The sequence below is a fragment of the Camarhynchus parvulus genome, chromosome 2, assembly GCF_901933205.1.
Source record: "Camarhynchus parvulus chromosome 2, STF_HiC, whole genome shotgun sequence".
Taxonomy (NCBI): domain Eukaryota; kingdom Metazoa; phylum Chordata; class Aves; order Passeriformes; family Thraupidae; genus Camarhynchus; species Camarhynchus parvulus.
In genome coordinates, this window is record NC_044572.1 from 27,445,825 (window position 1) to 27,466,082 (window position 20,258).

General features: G+C 35.1%; 1 protein-coding gene across 3 annotated transcripts in view; it reads right to left on the reverse strand.

Annotated features, from left to right (window-relative positions):
* The window catches only part of THSD7A (thrombospondin type 1 domain containing 7A), a 273,595-nt gene that overhangs the window by 63,161 nt on the left and 190,176 nt on the right, over positions 1 to 20,258 (reverse strand). For all 3 annotated transcript variants that reach the window (XM_030971359.1, XM_030971358.1, XM_030971360.1), the window contains one exon: positions 6,917 to 7,108. In XM_030971359.1, coding sequence (XP_030827219.1) covers positions 6,917 to 7,108 — 192 coding nt within the window. The remainder of the gene's footprint in view (positions 1 to 6,916; positions 7,109 to 20,258) is intronic.

Sequence of the window (20,258 nt, forward strand, 5' to 3'; positions counted from 1 at the left end):
CTGACCTTCAGGTTGACTGTCTGCTCTACAGATATGGGGGAGGGAAGGGGATTTCAGCACCCGTTGTTAAAATTAAACAAAAAAAGTACATGTAACCAAAGAAACAATGGATGTTTCAAATATTCCAACGCCAGAAAGTCAAGTTGCCAGTATAAAAATACTTTATACAACAAATTGCTCTGCATGGTCTAGATCTGCAGCAAACATGAGAAAAGGTTCATTCTAATGAAAACACAAGATAAAATAATAATTCACAATTTATTTCTCTAGGAATATTTTTAATTTCTGGCTTTTTCCTAAAAATATTGATTTAACCAAGCAACTGGAAACATCATATTAGTTGAGATGTCATGCAACAGACTAGCTAATCTTAAATTTTGCAAAGGGGGATTGGAAAAACCTACAAATATGTGAATCTAATTAAAGAATAACTTGAATATTTTTTTGGTACAAAAGAATTCTTATTTAAAATATAGATTTAAAATATTGAAAATATGTTTAAAATATTGAATGCCACAGGCACCAGTTCTTAAGACATTTGAGAATAAAGTGACAACTTAGGTTCAGTTTCGGCAGCTACACAAGAATATATATTCAGGGGAAAAAAAGAGATTGACATTGACTTGTAAATGAAAAACATTGGGGCATGAATGTCTGCAGCTCAGTGGGAATCCAGTTCTGTTCAGATTAAACCAGCAGTTAAAAAACATGCAAAGACTGAACAAAATGTGGAAATAATACTACTAAAATAAAAATCAATGTGCCATTCTGTGCAGGAAAACAGCATTCTCTTGTGCTTCCTCCAATTTAACTAGGTACAGAAAATGCAGAAGGGCTTGGAGAACTGGCAGTTAGAGATGCCCTTTACAACATCTGTGTAGGGGCAACAAGTTTATGAGCATATCCCCAGTAGGGGACAGGTTTGACAGGAATGTAAAAGTTAATGAGTATCACAGAAAAAAAAAATAAAATAGACATTTGAATTAATCAGAATATAGGAAAAGGGGACATACAATAATAAACACATCCTTTAATAATAAATTATCAGATGACAGTAAACAATTTCTTGGCAGTACTAAAAATAATAATTTCAAGGATACAAAAACCAGTTGGGGCTGAAGTATTTAATTTTGGGTTTGGATTTTTAAGCAAAGTAGACTTGGAAGGGAAAGCCTAGTTTTGCAGAGAGACTTGCATATTGCTCATAAAATAGTTGACAGAATTGTCATACACTTAGATTGCTTTTCTGCCTGGTTTGGAGCTGCTAAAGGGGTAAGACACCTTGCTCTAGGATATTCAATGATTGGATTTTAAAATTTTTTTTGGTGACAAAGACTTGATAACTTCGAAATTTCAAAATGTTAAACATTTTAAAACATTTAGGATCATTTTAATTAATCATTTTGATATCCCCTCTTTTTGCAAAGGCATATAGTTTTATAAATGCATTTCAAAACAGCTGGAATAATTTCAAAGTTTGAGAAAACAGATGTGACTGAAGTGCCTCTTGCATTCTAGTGAGTGAAACGAGTGTTACTCATTTTTTTGCTGTAGGCAGGAGGTAGGCACTTCTCAAGGCAGCTGCACTTCCTGAGACAAACACAGTCAGAACCAAGACTGTTCCTGTTCTGCAAACATTGATGCTTCCTCCCCTGGTTTATATCAGTTTCACAAACCAAGCAGACCTGTCTGAAATACACAACAGGTCAGGATGCAGAATGGGCTCATGGTGAATGTGAGGTCTGTCCTCAAGACTTTTCCAGGATAGAGTATGAACCCCTGACCCTCACTATACTCAGCAATCTGAGGTGATAGGCTCCTGAGCAAAAGAAGCACAGTAACATACCCTGCCCTGGCTCACCTTTCTCACACAGGTGTCAGGTCACTTAGTAAGTCTTGCCTGAAAATTCAGGTTGTGCAGTTCCAAAACTAAGTGGGTTTTTTTATTCCTGTTTCATGAAAAACCTCATGTTCTCCAAAACTTATTCTTTTGTGAATGAGCAATTTGCTGCTGAAATAAATACCCAATTCTGTGCTTTCAGATTTAATTACCAAACACTGTTATTTCAAGCCAGGAAAATACAAAAATTAAAAACAAACTCAATAAATGTAGGAAGAGTAAATTAAAAAAACCCCTAAGCATAACTTCTTGTTTGCAACTATGAAGCCAAACTGTATTGTAATTTAACAGGAATAAAATTTTAAAGCATATCAACAATAATCTGTTAAGTATTGTTAAGAAACTCCTTTGATCCAGATATTTCTTACATATTCAATAAATCCGTCTTGCAGATAGATGAGAAGAGCTGTTGGTCCCTGTCAAACAGAATATCTGATGAGATGGATAACTGATATTCTATACTATCTAACTGTGATTTTTAGTGCTCTGTGCTATATGGTCATGCCAAATAGTCCTTCTGACATTACACTTTGTTTTGACATTACACTTTGCTGATCTATGAGCATGTAGCACCCATAGTAAAGCTGCTGAGCCTGCCCTAAGAGAATAATAATATAAAATTTTTCCCTTCCCTCTCATTTTAATAAATTAAGTTTTAATTTATTTTCCTCTTTGCATTATTTTCCTCTTTTACATTTTTGTTTTTTTGGTTTTGGTTTGGGGTTTTTTTGGGAGGTGGGGTGTTAAATCTTTACTTTTCCAAAATTGGTTTTACTGATAAAACTTAGGATGTACCCACAACATTACTGTTATGCTGTATTGCACCAGTTTTCCAGTCTATGGCACTATATAATCAAAACAGAATCAATCTACATATTTATTACTTACTGAAAAACTAATATTAATTTAGTACTTTTGAGTCTCAGGTCCAGTAGTAATGTGAAATAGTCTTAGTGCACACTACTCATTATATAAGATTTATTGTAAGCAGGGAGTAAAAAGAAGAACAGAAATATTAAACAGAATATAAACCAAAAGTAAACACACCCTACATTCAAGAGATAGGCTGGGCTGTATACAATACCTTACTGGATTTATGCAGAACAACTGTATGAGGTAACATCACTACGTCCTTTGCTGTCATTTTGTATTTTGAGACAGTGACTTTTCTGAATTTCTCACTGTACCATGAAGATAGATTTGACAGTGACACAAATGAGCTAACACTATAGGCAGTCTCACAGACAGGCAAATTTATAAATCACTTTGCCTTTCAAACCTTCAAGCTGAGGACAATGATCTCAGAAAAAAATACCAAAAAATTGTTATTGTGACACTCATTTTCACATGGAGTCATCTCACAAAGGACAGTAAGTCTTTATCTTGAGAAGAGATTCCTTTCTTTTCACTGAATGCAAGTAAATAAGCCCATCCCAGATGTGCATGACCACACTGTGCTTGAGGCTCTGCAGCATGTGGTTTGAGCACATGAAAACGGTCTTGTTTGGAATGAGGAAATGATGATGAGAGGGTGGTACAACTGAGGTCAGCTCCTGGCTCAAGCAGAAATCAGTGTAGTGCTGGAGGGGCAGTTGGTATCCCAGAGCTCATTAGAAAACTTTGTCACTGTTGTAATTTACATATGGCTTATATTTGTTGTATTTTACATACAGCTTACAGTTTTTCTGTGAACCTATTCTTTACACTGAGGAATTATTATAATACTACTGAATTATTCCTATTCTAAATCAAATTAAAAAAAATTATTAGACTGTGGTTGTTTCCTGGTGGCCAGTCATGTTACCTTGATGGTTTCTTCAAACCAATTCAGCAGCAGAGATAGATTGGTACGAAGAGGAAAAAAATTTTCTTAGGTGTGAAATGACATAGCTCTATTACAGACAGTTATATGCCAATGTTAACAAGAAAAATGGTAGAATATAGTATTTTTCATTTCAAAGAGGAGTGAAGCTGAACAATCACAGACAATACCTGATAAAAAGCCATCTGAGAGCCAGATAAAAAACCTATTTCACATGTATCTACAGAGCCTCAAATATTTCAGGGGGTGTTCATGTTTAAGTACGCAAATGAATGAAAATTAAATGTACCAGATACTTTGATGGATTGCAGTTTTCATTGCGTATGCAATGCCTGCAATGCTTTGATCTTTCTAGGCTTGCGCACTGAATGACTAGCAGGAGGATATGTGTGATCAAGGACTCACACCTGGACTCCTTATGTCATTTTAGAATACTAATTTAGCCTTATTCATGGATTTGCAACAGTCTTGCATATTTGATCTTTAATTAATATCCAGTCCTGATACACAATAGGAATAGTATATATTTATTCGCAATATATTTGTCCCATTGTGTTTTGAGAAAAAAACTCAAGGCAACAGGATACAGAAATTACTATGGAATAGCTTACCTAGGCTGGTCTGTCTCTCATACCAACAGCTCAAGAAAAGGTTCAGAAATCCAAAAGAAAATTGTGTGACTGTTCACCTGAACAGAACTGATAGGTGTTTTCAGAACTCAGCTTTAATGTGTAGATGGAATTATTGGTCTTACATTTATGAGACTTGAAATTTTTAGTTTTACATGATGCTTGCAGAGCTTCCATCTACAGTTCTGTGCATTTTTTCTAAGTTCTGAATGTAACTGAGAACTGCCATGTTTTCCAAAAAATGTTCATGTGAAGCTTCCTTTTATATCAGTGGAATACAGATGTTCAAACACATGAATATATTCTGTGCTCCTAGAACAAGAAATTACCTCCCAGCACCCAGTATTTTATGTTTTGGGAACACAGCTGATCTCAGTCATGGGATTCTGGAGGTGAAAAGTCATTCAGTTATTTGTCATGTAACAAATGACTAAGAGGCATAACAGGAGTATGAGGAGAAAGATGAAAATAACTCATTCCACTGAAGCATGAAAAAAAGTTAAACTGATAAATGTTTTAATATAATACAAGAAAAGGTAGAAAGTACTTTCTAGCTAAAATTGTAAAAATCCCCTAAACCTTGGAAGGTTCTTTCATTTACTTAGATGCTTTCATTCTCTGAGTTTGTATGGAGTGCAAAGGAGCACTATATTGAAGAGATCTGATGAGATGTGAGTGCACTCCTGGGTAAGTTGGGCAGACCTAGCAGCTTGCATCCTTAAAAAGAGCACAGAATAACTTCATCTGAAACAGTGGGAAAGAAGGCAGGGTTTGAGCAAAGCTGAAGCACTACAACACCCAGATATTCAGTTAGGTTTTTCAGCCTTATTTTAGGGATTTCTTCACTACAGCCTCTGTGGTTTGAGATCTGTCAGTCTTTGTGATCACTGCACAACAAATACTAATAAAATTCACATATCCAAAATCCAGGTGATGCTGAACAGCTTTGCTGCATCTGCAGCCTTGTAAATTAACCTAGGTTGTATTAAGTATCTAAGTCAGAATAAGAAGTATGCTTACTTTTTAAGATTAAGCATAAGAAAGTGGAATAATTTTTCCAGTAATTTAGGTTTTGACTTCTATGGCATGATTATCAGGATTTAAATTTCTGTCTCCAGGAAAATTACAAAAGTATATAGAAAATCTATTGTCTTGACCTACATGGACAAGCAAGAAGCACATGAATATATGTTTATTTGAATTATATGTCTCTGTGTTTCCACCAAAATGAGTCTGTTTGACACACTGTATAAATAAAAGGGACCCCACAAACCAAATTTTTTATAATTTCAAAAAGGTTTCTACTTTGTTACATTAGATCATCTAAGTAATTTACTATTTGCATCACCTACTAAAATAGAGTGCAGTTCTGATTGCAACTTACATTTCTAGCAAAGATTCCTTTCAGAGAAAAGGCTGAAAGTGCTCTGCTATTTTTTTTCACAATCACCCAAATTCTGCCAAATAGAGAGTACACTTTTAGCAATGTTAGCTGTGTCTGCAAACAGCAAAGCATATAGTTACTCTGTTTCACTGCTTCCATACCTTGCAGCTTTCACTCTTCAGCTAAATGTGATCTTAAGATAAAGTAATAAAATGCTCAATAGTTTAAAAGAAGAACTAACATGTGCATGTAATCCTTTAATATTGAGGCATCTAACTTTTCTGTCAGTAATATATCTGAGTAAACATCTTCCAAGAACTCTTTAGTGGCTATGTCTCCTGGTTCCTGGTGTTGCACGAGGTATTGGCACTCTTGGCATGGCTATTTTTGAACCATGTTATATACAGAATACATTTCCTCTATAACCCAGCCACCTCTCCAAGTACTTAAAACCAAAACAAAAAGAGCTGTAGGAACCATGGGAAATCATCAAAGAAGAGCCATGAACCTGTATCTAAAACTTGTTTTCTCTTCTCCTTTATATTCCAGCTGCATCTTCTCTTTGCATATGCTGCAGACACTGCACAAGGATCACTTGAACAAATGGAAACCAATCAAGAGTCGAGACTTGTAGGGCAAAACCTAAAGTTTTTCTATGAATAACAATGTTAGTGGGGTAACATAAGTTACCAATTAGAGAAAAGAAACTACAAAACCCTTTTGCTAACCTTTAAACCATTAAAATTATCATATTTTCAGCATTCAGAGTACTTATATCTTTCCAAATTGGACACCACTTGCATCATTAAAATTCTCATCTTTTCAGCATTCAGGATACTTATATCTTTCCAAATTGGACATTAATTAGTGTTGTTAACCTGTATCAGATGAAAAGTTTGTCTTGTTTAATTTTAATGAAAACAAGAAAATCATATATCTGAAATGGAAACACTAACATTACGTACACTAAAAAATATAGTAACTGAAATGAGCAAAATAAACCCTCTTTAAAACAGCTTTAGGTACCAGGAGTAAATGCAGAATAACGATTTAAACAATTTTGCTATATTTAAAACCCCACAATGTGACCTAGCAATTTGTTTCTGTCGATCAAGAAATTACTTTGTCATTACAGAGGCAGTTGAGGACTGACAATCCAAGAGGAGAGGGCGAGCCCTTACCTTCCCCCGCGTAGGCCAGGACGGAGCGGGCGCGCAGCTGCTTCCCTTCTGTGGTTTTTCCGGAGCAGGTGTGCGAGCAGGAGGACCAGGCAGACCACGTGCTGAGCACGCAGTCCTTGGGGCACGGCGCTTCGCACACCACCGGGATCGGGTAGATGGCATCTCTGCACAGCTGCCTGTCAACCTCTTCTCCTGGGGGGAAAAAAGAAAAAAAAAGGCCGTAGCAGTCTATCATTTGCTAAATTAACTTAAAATGAGCAATCTAGTCCAGATGGGCGCACAAATAAATTAGATTCTGTTCTTGTGTACAAACAAGGTAAATAGATTTTTTTATTACTTGTCTCCTCTGCCTCATATTCTAGAAGAGCATACTTAAACCTAGGTTGATTCGATAGTCTCATTAAGTGAATGCCAGTCTGGATGGTCTTTAGGCTTTTGTTTTGTAATACATGATCCCACACAAAACCCAAATGTAACAGAGTATATAACAACCCTATGGAAAACTGTGTACATAGAGATGTATGTATAGAAATGACCCAGTTTTCATGCAGATTTGTGGGAGAAGGGGAAAAACATCCTAATTTAGCCAGCTTATAATCCACGATTCATCCTTTGAATTGCAGCTATCCATCAAAATATGCAGTAAATTACAGTCAGATTGTTGTTTGGTTAGAAAGATCTTCATTTGTTAGCAAATCAGCAACACATCACTCTCTGTGTCATGGAGGTATAACAAGATCTATGCATTTGTGTTCTGTAGGTACACATTTCATTAAAATAATAAGATCCAGGCTGGTGTGAATTTCTTAATGAAATATCAGCTAGTATTTAAGTAGCAGGGTTGCTTTTGTTTTCAATCAGATAATCGTGGGACCACTATGGCTGAGATCTGTCCAAACAGCACCTTAATCACAACATGGATAGTTTTGTGAGGAGACATGATTTCTTGATCAAATAAGTTATATTTATTAAGGGGGAAAGAATGAATGACCACATATTCTGGTATCAGTAAGTACCGTGATAAATCCTCATGTTGGAGCAAATAATGGAAAAAATGAAAGAGAGAAAGATTCAGGTCCAGTTTTTAGAATTCTAGACTTGTTTGCACAACATAATGCCTGTTATGATGAACTGAAAATGTTGCATCTAATAGCATACTGGACTTCTGAGGCCTTGACAACCACATATAATTAAGGAATGAAAGAGCCAGCTCATTTGTAAATATAAAACTTTTTTAAAAATTATTTTCTAAAAAGGGTAACACTTCAAAGCATCTCAATGCCTTTTGTGCTGTATGATCTTTGCTGTACTTGGGTATAAAACCTTCTGTTATGATTCATCCACTGAAGCACTCTTGAATTTTACATTATTCTGACAGGACAAAACATGAGTTGTCTACATTATGCACTTTCTAAGACCCATCATGTCAACCCCTTTGTTTTAATAGCCAGTGTCAACAAAATAATGTCTTATCAATATTTGCAAATGAATGTAAGTCTTCAATACAACAAAATATTTGTTAGATATATTGATCAAATACCCTGTAATTGAATCATAAAGGCATCAGTTACTATTAGTAACTACCACAATGGATTCGGAAAGCTAATTCAGTAAGAACTGAGCGCATTATAAATGAAGATATATATGTAAAAATTCTGCTTTACTGAGTCTCAGATTACACTTCATTGTTCAATAGATGTATAATCATGAATTTATTCAAATACTAATCAAAACAGAAACTACATAAACTACATTTTTATTATTCAAAGTTTACAGTCTTTTAAATAAGAATCTCTTAAACAGAGTTCCTGAATCCAGGAGGTGTTTTAGTACTAAATCAGATCCCAGAAGTGTTAATCAAATTCTTTGTGAAAGAGTTAAAGATGAAGGCCATCCATTCAAAATTAGATCCTTTTGAACAGTGCCAAATATTTTAGTCATACAGAATATTTAGGCACAACAGAAGTGCAAACATCAATCTTCCCTGGTTCTGAAAACCCGGGAAAATCCTGCAGCTCATGCTTTTTAAAATAGCCTAAAGTAGTCATAGTCATCTGAATTATAAAGACCTTTGAGATCAAGTCAGTCTCAACAGCTATATTTTCCCATATTAGAATACAAATTTGAGCCCTGCCAAAGGCTTCGTGGTTCTCCCATGCCAGGTTCTGGTTCCCTCACTGGACTCAGTCTTTGCATCCGCTGTTCCTTCTCTTATATTGCAGGTCATCACACCCTGACATCAGTGCAGGAGGGAATTCTTCCTGCTTCATCAGAAGGGCATTTGTTTGGGCTCAAGGACAAGAGATAGAGGAGAGGACTAAGGTTCTTTTTCAAACAGGAAGAAAAAGCTAGAAAAGAGGTGAAACCTACTCTCAAATTGTTCCATTGCTAGGTAAGACTCAATAAGGTAAACCGCTAGGACACATGCACACTTTGCAAGAAATGCTACTATCACAACAGTGTGTCACAGTATAAACAAACAACACTATACTGACCTTATTTATCACTTATTGGCTTTTAATTTATTTTTTTAAAATTTAAACTCAAGCTTAGTTTCGTCCCACAATGAAGAATCTTTTGACCTAGTTTCAGTCTGAGTTTATACCTCAAATAAAACCAAGCCTTCACTCTCTCCCAAAATCAAAGGCCTTATTTTTTCTTTGCTTTTACAGAGAAAACATTCTAGAGATATTTATCTTACATACTGGCATTTCGTTTTTGTCATGGGTCCAATTCTTATCTGATGAATTCAATAGCATAGAAATGTAGTTGGAAGAAATGTCTTATAATGAGTACTTCTTATCTTCAGGGAAATATTTTATTTATACTAAATTGTTTCTGACATTCCACTAATGATTTTATGAACAACTTGACCTTTTTTGCCTTCCTCTTTAAAGGGTGTAGTGTAGTCAACCACCAGGAACCACTCAACCATAAGCTGGGAACAATGCCAGTGTAAAGACTACTTAGAAAAAGTCCCATTTGAAAATGTTTGCCATTGAGTGTTGAAGCAAGTCCAGAGAAGGGCCATGAAGGTGAGCAGAGGACTGGAATATGTCTCCCATGAGGAATGGCTGAGAAAATTGAAGTTGTTCAGCCTGGAGAAGAGAATTCAATGAGACATTATAGCAGCCTTCTAGTGCCTGAAAAAGGCTGACAAGAAAGATAAAAAGGGATTTTTGAAAATGCATGTGATGATAGAACAAGGGGGAAAGGCTTTAAACTAAAAGAGAGAAGATTAAAGAAAACATTCTTTACTGCATAAGGAGGAGAGGCACTGGATAAGTTGTCTGTAGACATGATGGATGCTCCATCCCAGGTTAGAGGGAGCTGTGAACCTCTTTTAGTGGAAGGTGCCCCTGCTCATGGCAGAGAGGTTGGAACTAGATGACCTTTAAGGTCCCTTCCAGTCCAAAACATTCAATGATTCTATGGTTTTATTTGAACATTATGGGTATAAATTTATGTTGCATAAGTATTGAAGACAGAACTCCAAAAAAATTACTGAAAGGTGTCTGCCCTGGGTGTATACTCTAAACAACAGAATGACAAAAAAGTAGAAAGCACAGACATGAAAACAGAATATGACATTTCCGTCAAGAGAAATCTTCACCACTTATCAGTTGACTTGTTCATTAAAATCTACCAATGGAATCTAGCAATATTCCATATTTGTAAATAATGCCTATGTTGTTGAATTATATTTCTCTCTTAGGCAAGAGACACACAATTTGGACTAAAATCTCCAAATAGCACTTAAGGAAATAACAGCCCATAAAAATGGCAGGAGGCAAAAGAGGGTTTTTTTTCAAAAATTTAAAATGTCAAAAATTGTTTAAACCTTTCCTGGGATTTATTTTACAGATTTATATCAGTGAGGAGTGCTGATGGGATAGTCTTTTGAATACCTATCTCTTTATCAAATAATTATTCTGGATCCATCCAAACAATCAGCGGAGCAAGTCACTACATTAAGACCTCCTTTTGGCCAACTTCTTGGCTCAAAGACTTCCTGAAAAATACGCCCACGTGAGAGCCACTACTGAACTAGACAGCTATTTAGTTGTTTTAAGACAAACAAACAAAACCAACCAAAAACCACCAAGCCAACAAAAAAAAAGAATCCCAAACTACAGAATAGGCAAATTTTTACAGATCAGAGAGGTAGCTTGTGACTAGCATTCAGGACAAACTGATTAATAATATCAGTATTCATATCACCTTTCTTGTTTTATTACATTCACAAAGCAGGCATTGTATCTGTGAAAATTTAGCCTGAATGCTAAAAGTTGAGCTAGACCATGTTGTGTGGTTAATGCAGTTGAATCATGTTAGCCCTTTGTGGTTTTGTCTACTCATCTGTAAAATGTATCTGGTATTTAGGTTTCTTGTAAAATGCTTTAAGTTCCAATGGGAAGCATTCCTAGAGCTGGAATCACTAGAGAGACATGATAAAGAAACCCTCTTGCTTATTGTGCATCTTTTAACATGGTGCATGCTTCAGTGCACAGTAAAAAATTGCTGTCAAATTCTGACCTGTAGTAAATGGGAAGGCAAGTGCTTAACAGAGAGAAAAATGTTTTTTAAGCCTTAAAATGAACAGTAAAATCACCGCAAGATTCAATGAGGCATAGAGAACAACTTTAAAAAAATCAGCATAAAATAAAGTTGCTGCTAGAGCCCTATGTAATAAGTCAATGAGCCTGGTCTCAGTTCTAAACGAGGAAATTGTTTCTGAAAGAGTGATCTATAGCCTGATATAAACTAAGTAAATTTTGACAATAAAATAAAAATAAGCGGAATTAAATCAAGAGAGTTTTTTGAACTTTAATGGCTAACATTATTTTTAACATGCGTGGGTAATCAGTGAAGGACAGGAATATCACACATTGGTAAAACAAATTTTAAAGTTGTATTTCAAAGTTCATAAAAGAAGTAATGACAGCAACTGAGCCCAAATGCTAGAAGTGAACTGCAGACTTCATATTACTTATTGCTTGTTTCAATATGTTCAGATTTAGTATTATATCTTCAACTTGAAGGAAAAAAGTATATTTTACCAGTATCTTGTACATGATGTGTCATCCATTGGAAAAATGCTGGGCAGCTGAAATATTTGGAAAAGCAATCCAGAGCTCAACTTTTATGTGATTGTAGGTGAGGGAGGCCTTGTCATTATTTAACTGCCTTCAGTAATGCCTCTAAGCATGGAGGCTGCAGGAGAAAAATGCAGTATTACTTCACACAATAGCAAAATTGAGCTGTGTTGCTTGCCACTGACTGTTTCCTTCCTTTCCTGTGTAGAAAAATAATCAACAGGAAAGTATTGAAGTGCCTCTAGTATGAGTTGTAAAGGCTGAAATGGCTGAGAATGTTCTTTATCTTGAACTCCTATGCAGTTTCCCATATGCATTCCTTTCACATGAGGACCTATACCTGTCCTTGCACTGACCCCCTTGTTAACCTCAAAATGTGTCAGACTGGCTGAGGAGCCAAAAATCCTGTGTGGACTCTGCCCATCAAGAACAAAATATGCCTATCTATATTCAAAACTTATTGAAATCAGATCTGTTCTCTGTGCTCACTCCTGTTTTCACTTGGAACTAAGTTTTACCACAGTCACAGTTAGTAAACCATATTCTTCTCCACTAAAAAGTCATCAGTCCATAATCCACCTGCCTCAAAGTTACAGGAATATCATGACTACACTGTAAGAGTAGAGAAGCAATGTTAATGAGTTTAACTGTAATGACCCCAAAGACAATTTTTTAAAAATTTGAGAAAATCTATAAGTAGGAAAACGTACAAATCTATCCAAATGTGAAATTCTGTATTAGATTTTCTTTAGTAATAACCTGATCAACACATTGGATGATGAGTCTAATGCAAAATGGAAATTCTTCACATTACAGAAAAGCTATCTAACTTATCAAAACCTCATACGTCTTCACATGCCAGGACACCTTATATCTGCAAATGAGAAGATAGTAATAATTCACCAGGATAAACTGAAATTAATGTTTTAATTTCTAATACTTCTGCATCTCTTTCTAATCACTAACTGCTTACCAAACTTCACCACAACAGGAAAAATCATGCCTGCCTAGCATGAAGGTGACAGCAAATTGTGTTTTCCTTCCAAACCTAGAAGCTCCAGAAGTAGTGTGATGTTTTCCTTTTAAAATGTTTAGAAAAGGAACCCAGACTGATTTTTTTTCCTTTTTTTTTTCTGACAATTCTGTTTTGTTGTTTGCTTTTCCTTATACAGGAGGAGTTCTCTGAGGAACACTGTCTTAGAGCACGTGTCTCTAATTAAAATGTATACACAACTTCAAAAGCTGACCCAGATTTTTCAGTAGGGAGAATTTAGAAGTTAATTTCTGAAAACCTAATCAAATAGAAAGGAGAAATGATAATATTTACATGAAATTCATCATTTACCATTTTGTTTAGCTCAACAATCTTAAGAGTATTTGGAAGAAAAAAACCAGCACGTGCAGCAGTATCTGACTGACAGAACAAGTTTTGCCCTTCTGTCAGTTCAATACTAGCAAATAGCACATATTTTGATAGACAATAGGAAACTTTAAATGTTTTACTAATCCCACTATCCTTCATATCACGTTGATGGTATTTATTCATACCTGCTCCAAAAAAACCTTTTAATGTTAGTAAAATGGCAGTGTCTTTCGAAACAGCAGCAACAGTTACCTTAGTAATTAATTACCTTAGTAATTAATTTCTATTACCTTAGTAATTAATTTCCATTACAGTTCTTGAATCGACTGTCAAAAAATATCGTTGAATTTTCAACATTTGGAACAATTTTTAACCTCTCTAATTATCAAACATAAAGTAACATAAACCACAGATTATGACCTCAATATATCCTACTTTGTTGACTCCTAAGTTTTCCAACAAACTGAATGTGAAAAGACTGTGTATTTTTCCATTGTATTATTATTATCGAGTGAAGCTTTTACATTCCTGTCTAATGCTTAGGTGCCTAGCTTGTAGCTCCAAGTGTTAAATCAGCTGCTAATTCCCTAATCACATGCCTTTCTCTCAATTACTTTTGCTAAGTAGCATTTGCATTTAATTAAGTACATCTTAATTAGTTGATGGTTAATATTCTTGAAGTAATTTTCTTCTAAGAAGCCTAAGTAGAAACGGCACTGATTTCAATGAAGACAAATACACTGGTTACTCACATCTGTTCATTATGCAGAAATGACAGAAAGTTGGTCTAATAGTTTAATGATATGTAAACATTGCAGGATTGTAAACTGTTTGATTTGATGGTTTGTGTGTGCAAATTTACTGTGGTTTTGCTTTCAGAGTAGTATCATGCACTTATTCCTTACTGAAAGAAAAATGGTAAACATGACACTTCGGCCACTTACTCAAAAAACCCACTGTGAATCTCATAAATATGTATGTTTCTATTTTTTTTTTTTTAACAAGAAACTTGAGAGCACAAGCACAGGTACCATCATCTTATTTACATTTTTACCCTTCCTGCACAGATAAACCAGAGACTTATAGAAAAGGCCACTGACTGCTGTCCTTTGCCTATGCAAATACTGGAAGATATATGTATACCTTTTAAAATAAAACACTAGATTTTAAAATATGATTTTGACTTTTTTAAAGCAAACATTTGCAATGACAAATGACTATCAATGACAGGAAGTAGTAGTACACAAAGGAAAATAGCTGGAGCTTAGAAACCCACCATAACCAGGGCTTTTACAATCAAAGATAACAGCATGTTAACACACTCAAGAAAAAAAAAAAGTGATCTTTTTATTGTTTTCTATTCCTTAATGAGATGAAACACCACATTTTACAAGCAATAACTTCTTGTTAATGGCTATATGCAAATTTCTTCTTTATTCACCTTATGGGAAAAATAATTCTGATGCGTGGGATGACACTGGCTTCAGGAACTCCCACATTCATGCAGAAATATAATTTCAAACATAGTACCTGAACACTTCAGCTCCTTCTCTGTAACCAAACCAGTAAATGAGCTCAGTTACAGCTTATAGGGTAGCATGTGTTTGCTAACCTTTCGCCCAACACAGCATATCACCAACTGTGTAGACAAAAGGCAGAAGCAGGTAGCACTGCAAGTGGTTTATAGGAAAGCTGAACAATGCGAAAGCCATTCTGCTCCAGAGGTAAGACAGTGCTGGTTACAAGCTTTCTTCTCTGTCCTTAAATTCATCCAAATTTTCGATCACACAAATTTCAAGAAAAGTGAGTTGCTGATAAAAAAATCCAGGTCAGTATTCCTTAATACATGATGATTAATTCATCCTGCACCACATGCAAAACAGTTACAGGAATAACCAAAACCAAAATAACACCCCATAGCTTGTAATAATGGTAACAATAAAGGGAAAACTCTGACACAAAAATTAAGGACATATTTTTAAGATGGGTATTTCCTGCTATAATTGCTTCAGTTGGAAAACATCTTTGCATATTCTTTGGCAGTAACTTAAAAATAATGGTTCAACATAATGAACTAACACCTTCAGATACAATATTAATGTTTCCAGTAACCCCATTTTCATGTCTGGTAATGACAGAACATATGTACCTTCATTTATATTAGAGTCATCTATCAGGATTACAGTCATGTAGACAGAGTCTAAATTTGCCAGACACAAATAAAACCAGGGAAAGAAATAGTACTTCTTTACCCAAATAATATATTTTTATTTACAATGCAGTGACATTTGGCCAGATCAAACAGCAGTATGAAAAAATAATATCCCATAACTATGCTAAAATAGAAAAATACAGAAAACTCAGGAAGAAAACCCCAAGAAACCAAAATCAAAACCAAAAGAACACTATGCACTTTTTTTCTGTGAAAGGGAAAACTTATTTGGGCTTGACTTCTTTACTCAACGAGATTGAGAAAGGTGAAAAATAACTGTTCTCTTTTTGCCATCTTAAGATTTGTGGTAGCCACTTTGAAACTTCACCTCATATTCCTTTATGCCCTTTCTAAATTTTCACTATATTTTGCTAGATTTATTCAGATTTGCTCAGAAAGTATTGAAAAAGATTTTTCCAATTTTCTCTCTATTTCTAAGTGGTGGGGGTGATGGCAGCCACAGTATCAGCTCCCCCAGGCATACAACATACAGCAAACTTGGCTACCAGCGAGAGTCTCAGTTAAAAAAAATTGAAAAAAAATAGATACATAGATGAGGCAAGTTCCTTCACTACACACACAAAGACACTCAGGCTGTGTTGTAGCACTATGGTTTAAGAAGTAACTCAGCCTTTTTATCTCTGACACAACCCTGAAAGGTACTCAGTGCATATTTTGTATCATATGCATCAAAGACTAATGGAAAACTCTTCTTACAGATGATACTTCTTTGATTCTTCACTACTTCTGATAGCACTCAATATTCAATAGCATGAAATAGGCTGTAAATGAACTACTGGAGTCAGTATCTGTGAAAAAGCCTGACCTAAACAGGGATACTGAAGAATTAATCCAAATTAATTAAACTGGGACTTTGAAGGAGATTAGTTAAACTGTATTAACATTTTGTATGGCTATCTTACTCAGAAAGAGAAAATTCTTGACAAATAGAATTAAGAACACTTTAACTTTGAATAAGAGGATTCACAGACACATTTAATATAGTTTAAGTAATTATTTTTGCAGTTAATTTGCATCAACTCTGGGAAGTGCCTTCATGCATATAAGCAAAGTAAACAAAAACTGAAACATGATATGCCTTTAGCTGAAAATCTCCTAGTCTTTTAACTTGATGCTATAGTAGACTTGTACCACAGGGATAGAAGTTCAATAATTCTAATAAAGACTCCAGCAGAGTACCCAAACACTGCCTAACAACAGGAGTAAAATTTTCCTACTGCTTGACAGGTAGTTGAAACATTTTCATGGTTCATTTGCTAATGTAGTCTTACTGAGAATGATAAGGAACAGAGAATACAAGTGTATTGATCATAACCAAGCAGAGTTGCTTTCTAGTGTCAAATAAGCCAATCAAATGTCATCTTGATATGAAAGAAAAAATAAGTTTGACGACAGGCTACGGTCCCATTGAGAATAAAATCAATATTAGTCATGGGACCAGCTGGGATCAATATGTCAAACCAATAGGCCATTTTAGCAGGATGGGGAAAGGAGAGGAAAAGTGCTGACAGAGCTAAAAGGAAAAAAGAGGACAGTGAGAACCCTGAGGATGAGATCACTTGAAAATTCCCATTGTATTTCTAAAAACACTTGTCAAAAGCACCAAGCCACCTTAAAAAGATATAGCTAGTTCCAATAGTAGCTAGCTAGTTCCAAGATCAGTTTATTCTCATAAACTTTTCCCAATCAAGCCACAATTCATATAGTGAAAAATTTAGATTCAAGTATGACTTCCAGAAAAAAGATTAAAAATACTTCCTCCATTTGTATTTAAAATGTTAAAGAAGCTCTACTGTGTTTAAAAGTCAAGAAAAGTCTTTCCACAGGCTTTAGAAATAGTGATGGTGTTATTTGAATACTGTAGGATTTAAAATACATGGATTTCAAAACACAACATGCATTTATTACAATGCGTCTTTTTGATTATTTAAAACCCCCATGTTTTATTAAGCACTGAAAATTATTGTACTACTTTTTCACTGCTGAGTATTCTCAGCAAATTTTTAACTTCATCATATGTGGACACATAGACTGTTGTAGCCTTTTAAAAGGTATTTCACAGGTAAAAGCCTTTTCACAGGTATTTTATTGTAAGTGCTATTTTACACATTTCCCCCTCCCATCCAATAATGTCAAAATAACCTGGAGAACAAGTTTGGGAAGGGGACTGGAATGTCAATGACTTCAAACCAGTTTGATTAGAAAAGATATTTCTGATGTGCTGAACTAGACTAACATCTAGGGATATGAGTTAGGAATAGAAGCATAAAAAGGAAATAATAGGCAAGAAAAGCAGTAGCATGAAAACAATGTGACAGTTCCACTAATGTCAGTAGAATGACAGTGCTCATCACAATCATTCCAATGATTCCCTACACTGAGGTAATAACGTGCATATTTTCAGCAGCTACCTTAAATGGCCTGGTTTTTCAATAAAGAAGATTTCACTAACTTCAAGCTTCTCATTTTCAGCATAAACATTATCTTTGGTTAATAAATGTATACATTTAAGCTAAAAAACTACAAAAAGCTGCATCATAAATGGGTTCATTAATACTTCAGCAGTTCAGTATTCTCCTAGAATTTGGCCACCAACAGAGTAATGTTATTCTCCTCTGTAATGCAAAATCTTACCTCACAGATGAAGAAAATGATTAATGTTCTGCACCTGACAGAATATTAAGTGAATTTTTCAGTTGGTCAATTATCTAGTATTTCACTACTATACTGTGAATTTGCAGCAAGCTAACAACTGTGTGTTCATATACACTGTCATACCTCCTGCCACACAAAGACACATGTAGCTCAAAAGGGGGTTTAAGAGAATAAGAAAAATTATTTTATATGGCAAAAGATGATTGCAAATATTTTCTTTGCATTATTCATCCAGCTGCAGCAGTAAAGAGTTGTCACCCTCTATATAATCTGACAGCTCAATTCAATCACAGTTAAAACATAGGACCCAAGAGGTGTAAGAGAGATCACTGCCACTGTCATGTTTACACATTTCTGAGAAATGGTTTTTAAATTAATTTCATGGATGCTTTTGTCTGTGTCCTACTAGTGGCAGATAAAATGCAGTCTTTGGAGAACACCTTTTTATCCATCTTGCAATGAATATCTCATCATTATGAGTGGAAGGCACAGCATGCCTTTAGGGAGCTCAGCCTGTGAATTAATCTTCTCTTTTGGAAACATTTGCATAGTCTTTCTCCCAAGAAGACTAAAACTAACCCATCCTTTTGACTTTTTTGTTTCTCCTAACGTCTACGTGTATGGATTCAGAGAAGGAACTGTCAGGAAAACAACCAGAGGTAAATTCCACTACATCTCATAAACCTACTCTGTGGAAGGACATATAATAGCATTGTCACAAATGAACAAAAAAACCCCAGGAATCTGCAAGTTTAGGGACATTACAGCCTCTTTACTCTGTTAATAAGTTATGCAAGATAATGTCCTAAAGTCACACAAGCCTGAGAGACTTCATTGTAGATTGACACCTACTCAAAGAAATAAATTGTACCCTGAAAATAAGGTTCTCTTTCACAACTGGTTTTCTAGACGCCTCCCACAATACAGAAGATCCTTCTAGCTTATGTAATTCTTCTTTTTCCCCTCTTTAAATAAAAAACCTCAATTCTGAGGCATCCAGAACCAGAAATTTCATATATTTTCTGCTTAATATCTTTTCTCTGGAAAACACTAATGCAGCAATTTACTATTCATAAAATAGTATCAGTATCAATAAAGGATGTCTAAATAAAATTAGAAACAAATATCTGATAATTCCTAGGGCAAGATTTACATACTTAATCCACAAGTTAATCCCCCAAAACTATATCAAGAAACCAAAGAGTAAATGCCAAAATGAAAGATGCCTTTGTATAATGCAGTTTTTTTAACTGTACAATCACATGCTTATTATTTTTCCACTGGGTCCCTTCCACTTTCAGTTCACAGATTGGAAACTCCTTAATGGGGAGCTACTTGGTATTTTTAGTTTTATTCTCTTTGTTCAAGTCATGATCCAATGTTTTATTTACCACACACTAATTAAAAGTGTTATTAAAACGGAATTGGCATTTTTCCTAAGATCTTTCTGTCATGACTATCAGATGCCCACCAGCACAGCATTATTTTCATAACACTGAAGATGTGGCAGGTCAGCATTATTTATATTTTGCTGATGCTGAACAAAAGCAGAGCAAAATTAAACCCTGAAGAATAGGACAACTAAGGTTAGTTGTTTCACAGATATTGCATTCATTACTACAAAATGCCCACTTAATCACCGAAGGAGATATATCTGTCTCACAAATAAGTGGCAGATTCTGTGGAGAAAATGTCATGTTGGCACAATTAAATTCTTCTTTCTGATGTATTCACAAAAGGACTGGACAAACTTAATTTCCTAATGTTTGAAGGCTTTCTTTTGAAAACTAAAATATGAAATTTTGATGTAATATTTCTTTCCAGTTTTCTAGTTTAAAACAGAAGTCAAATGATAAATAGTATTTCTGCCATGGGTGTTGCACTGATGCTGGAAACTGCTGCTGTGTCTGTTCTCATGAGACAAAAGCAGAAGCAGACTAAAATTCATTGCATTCCAGCCCAAGAAGTTATGAATTTTCTTTTCTCCCCCATTCT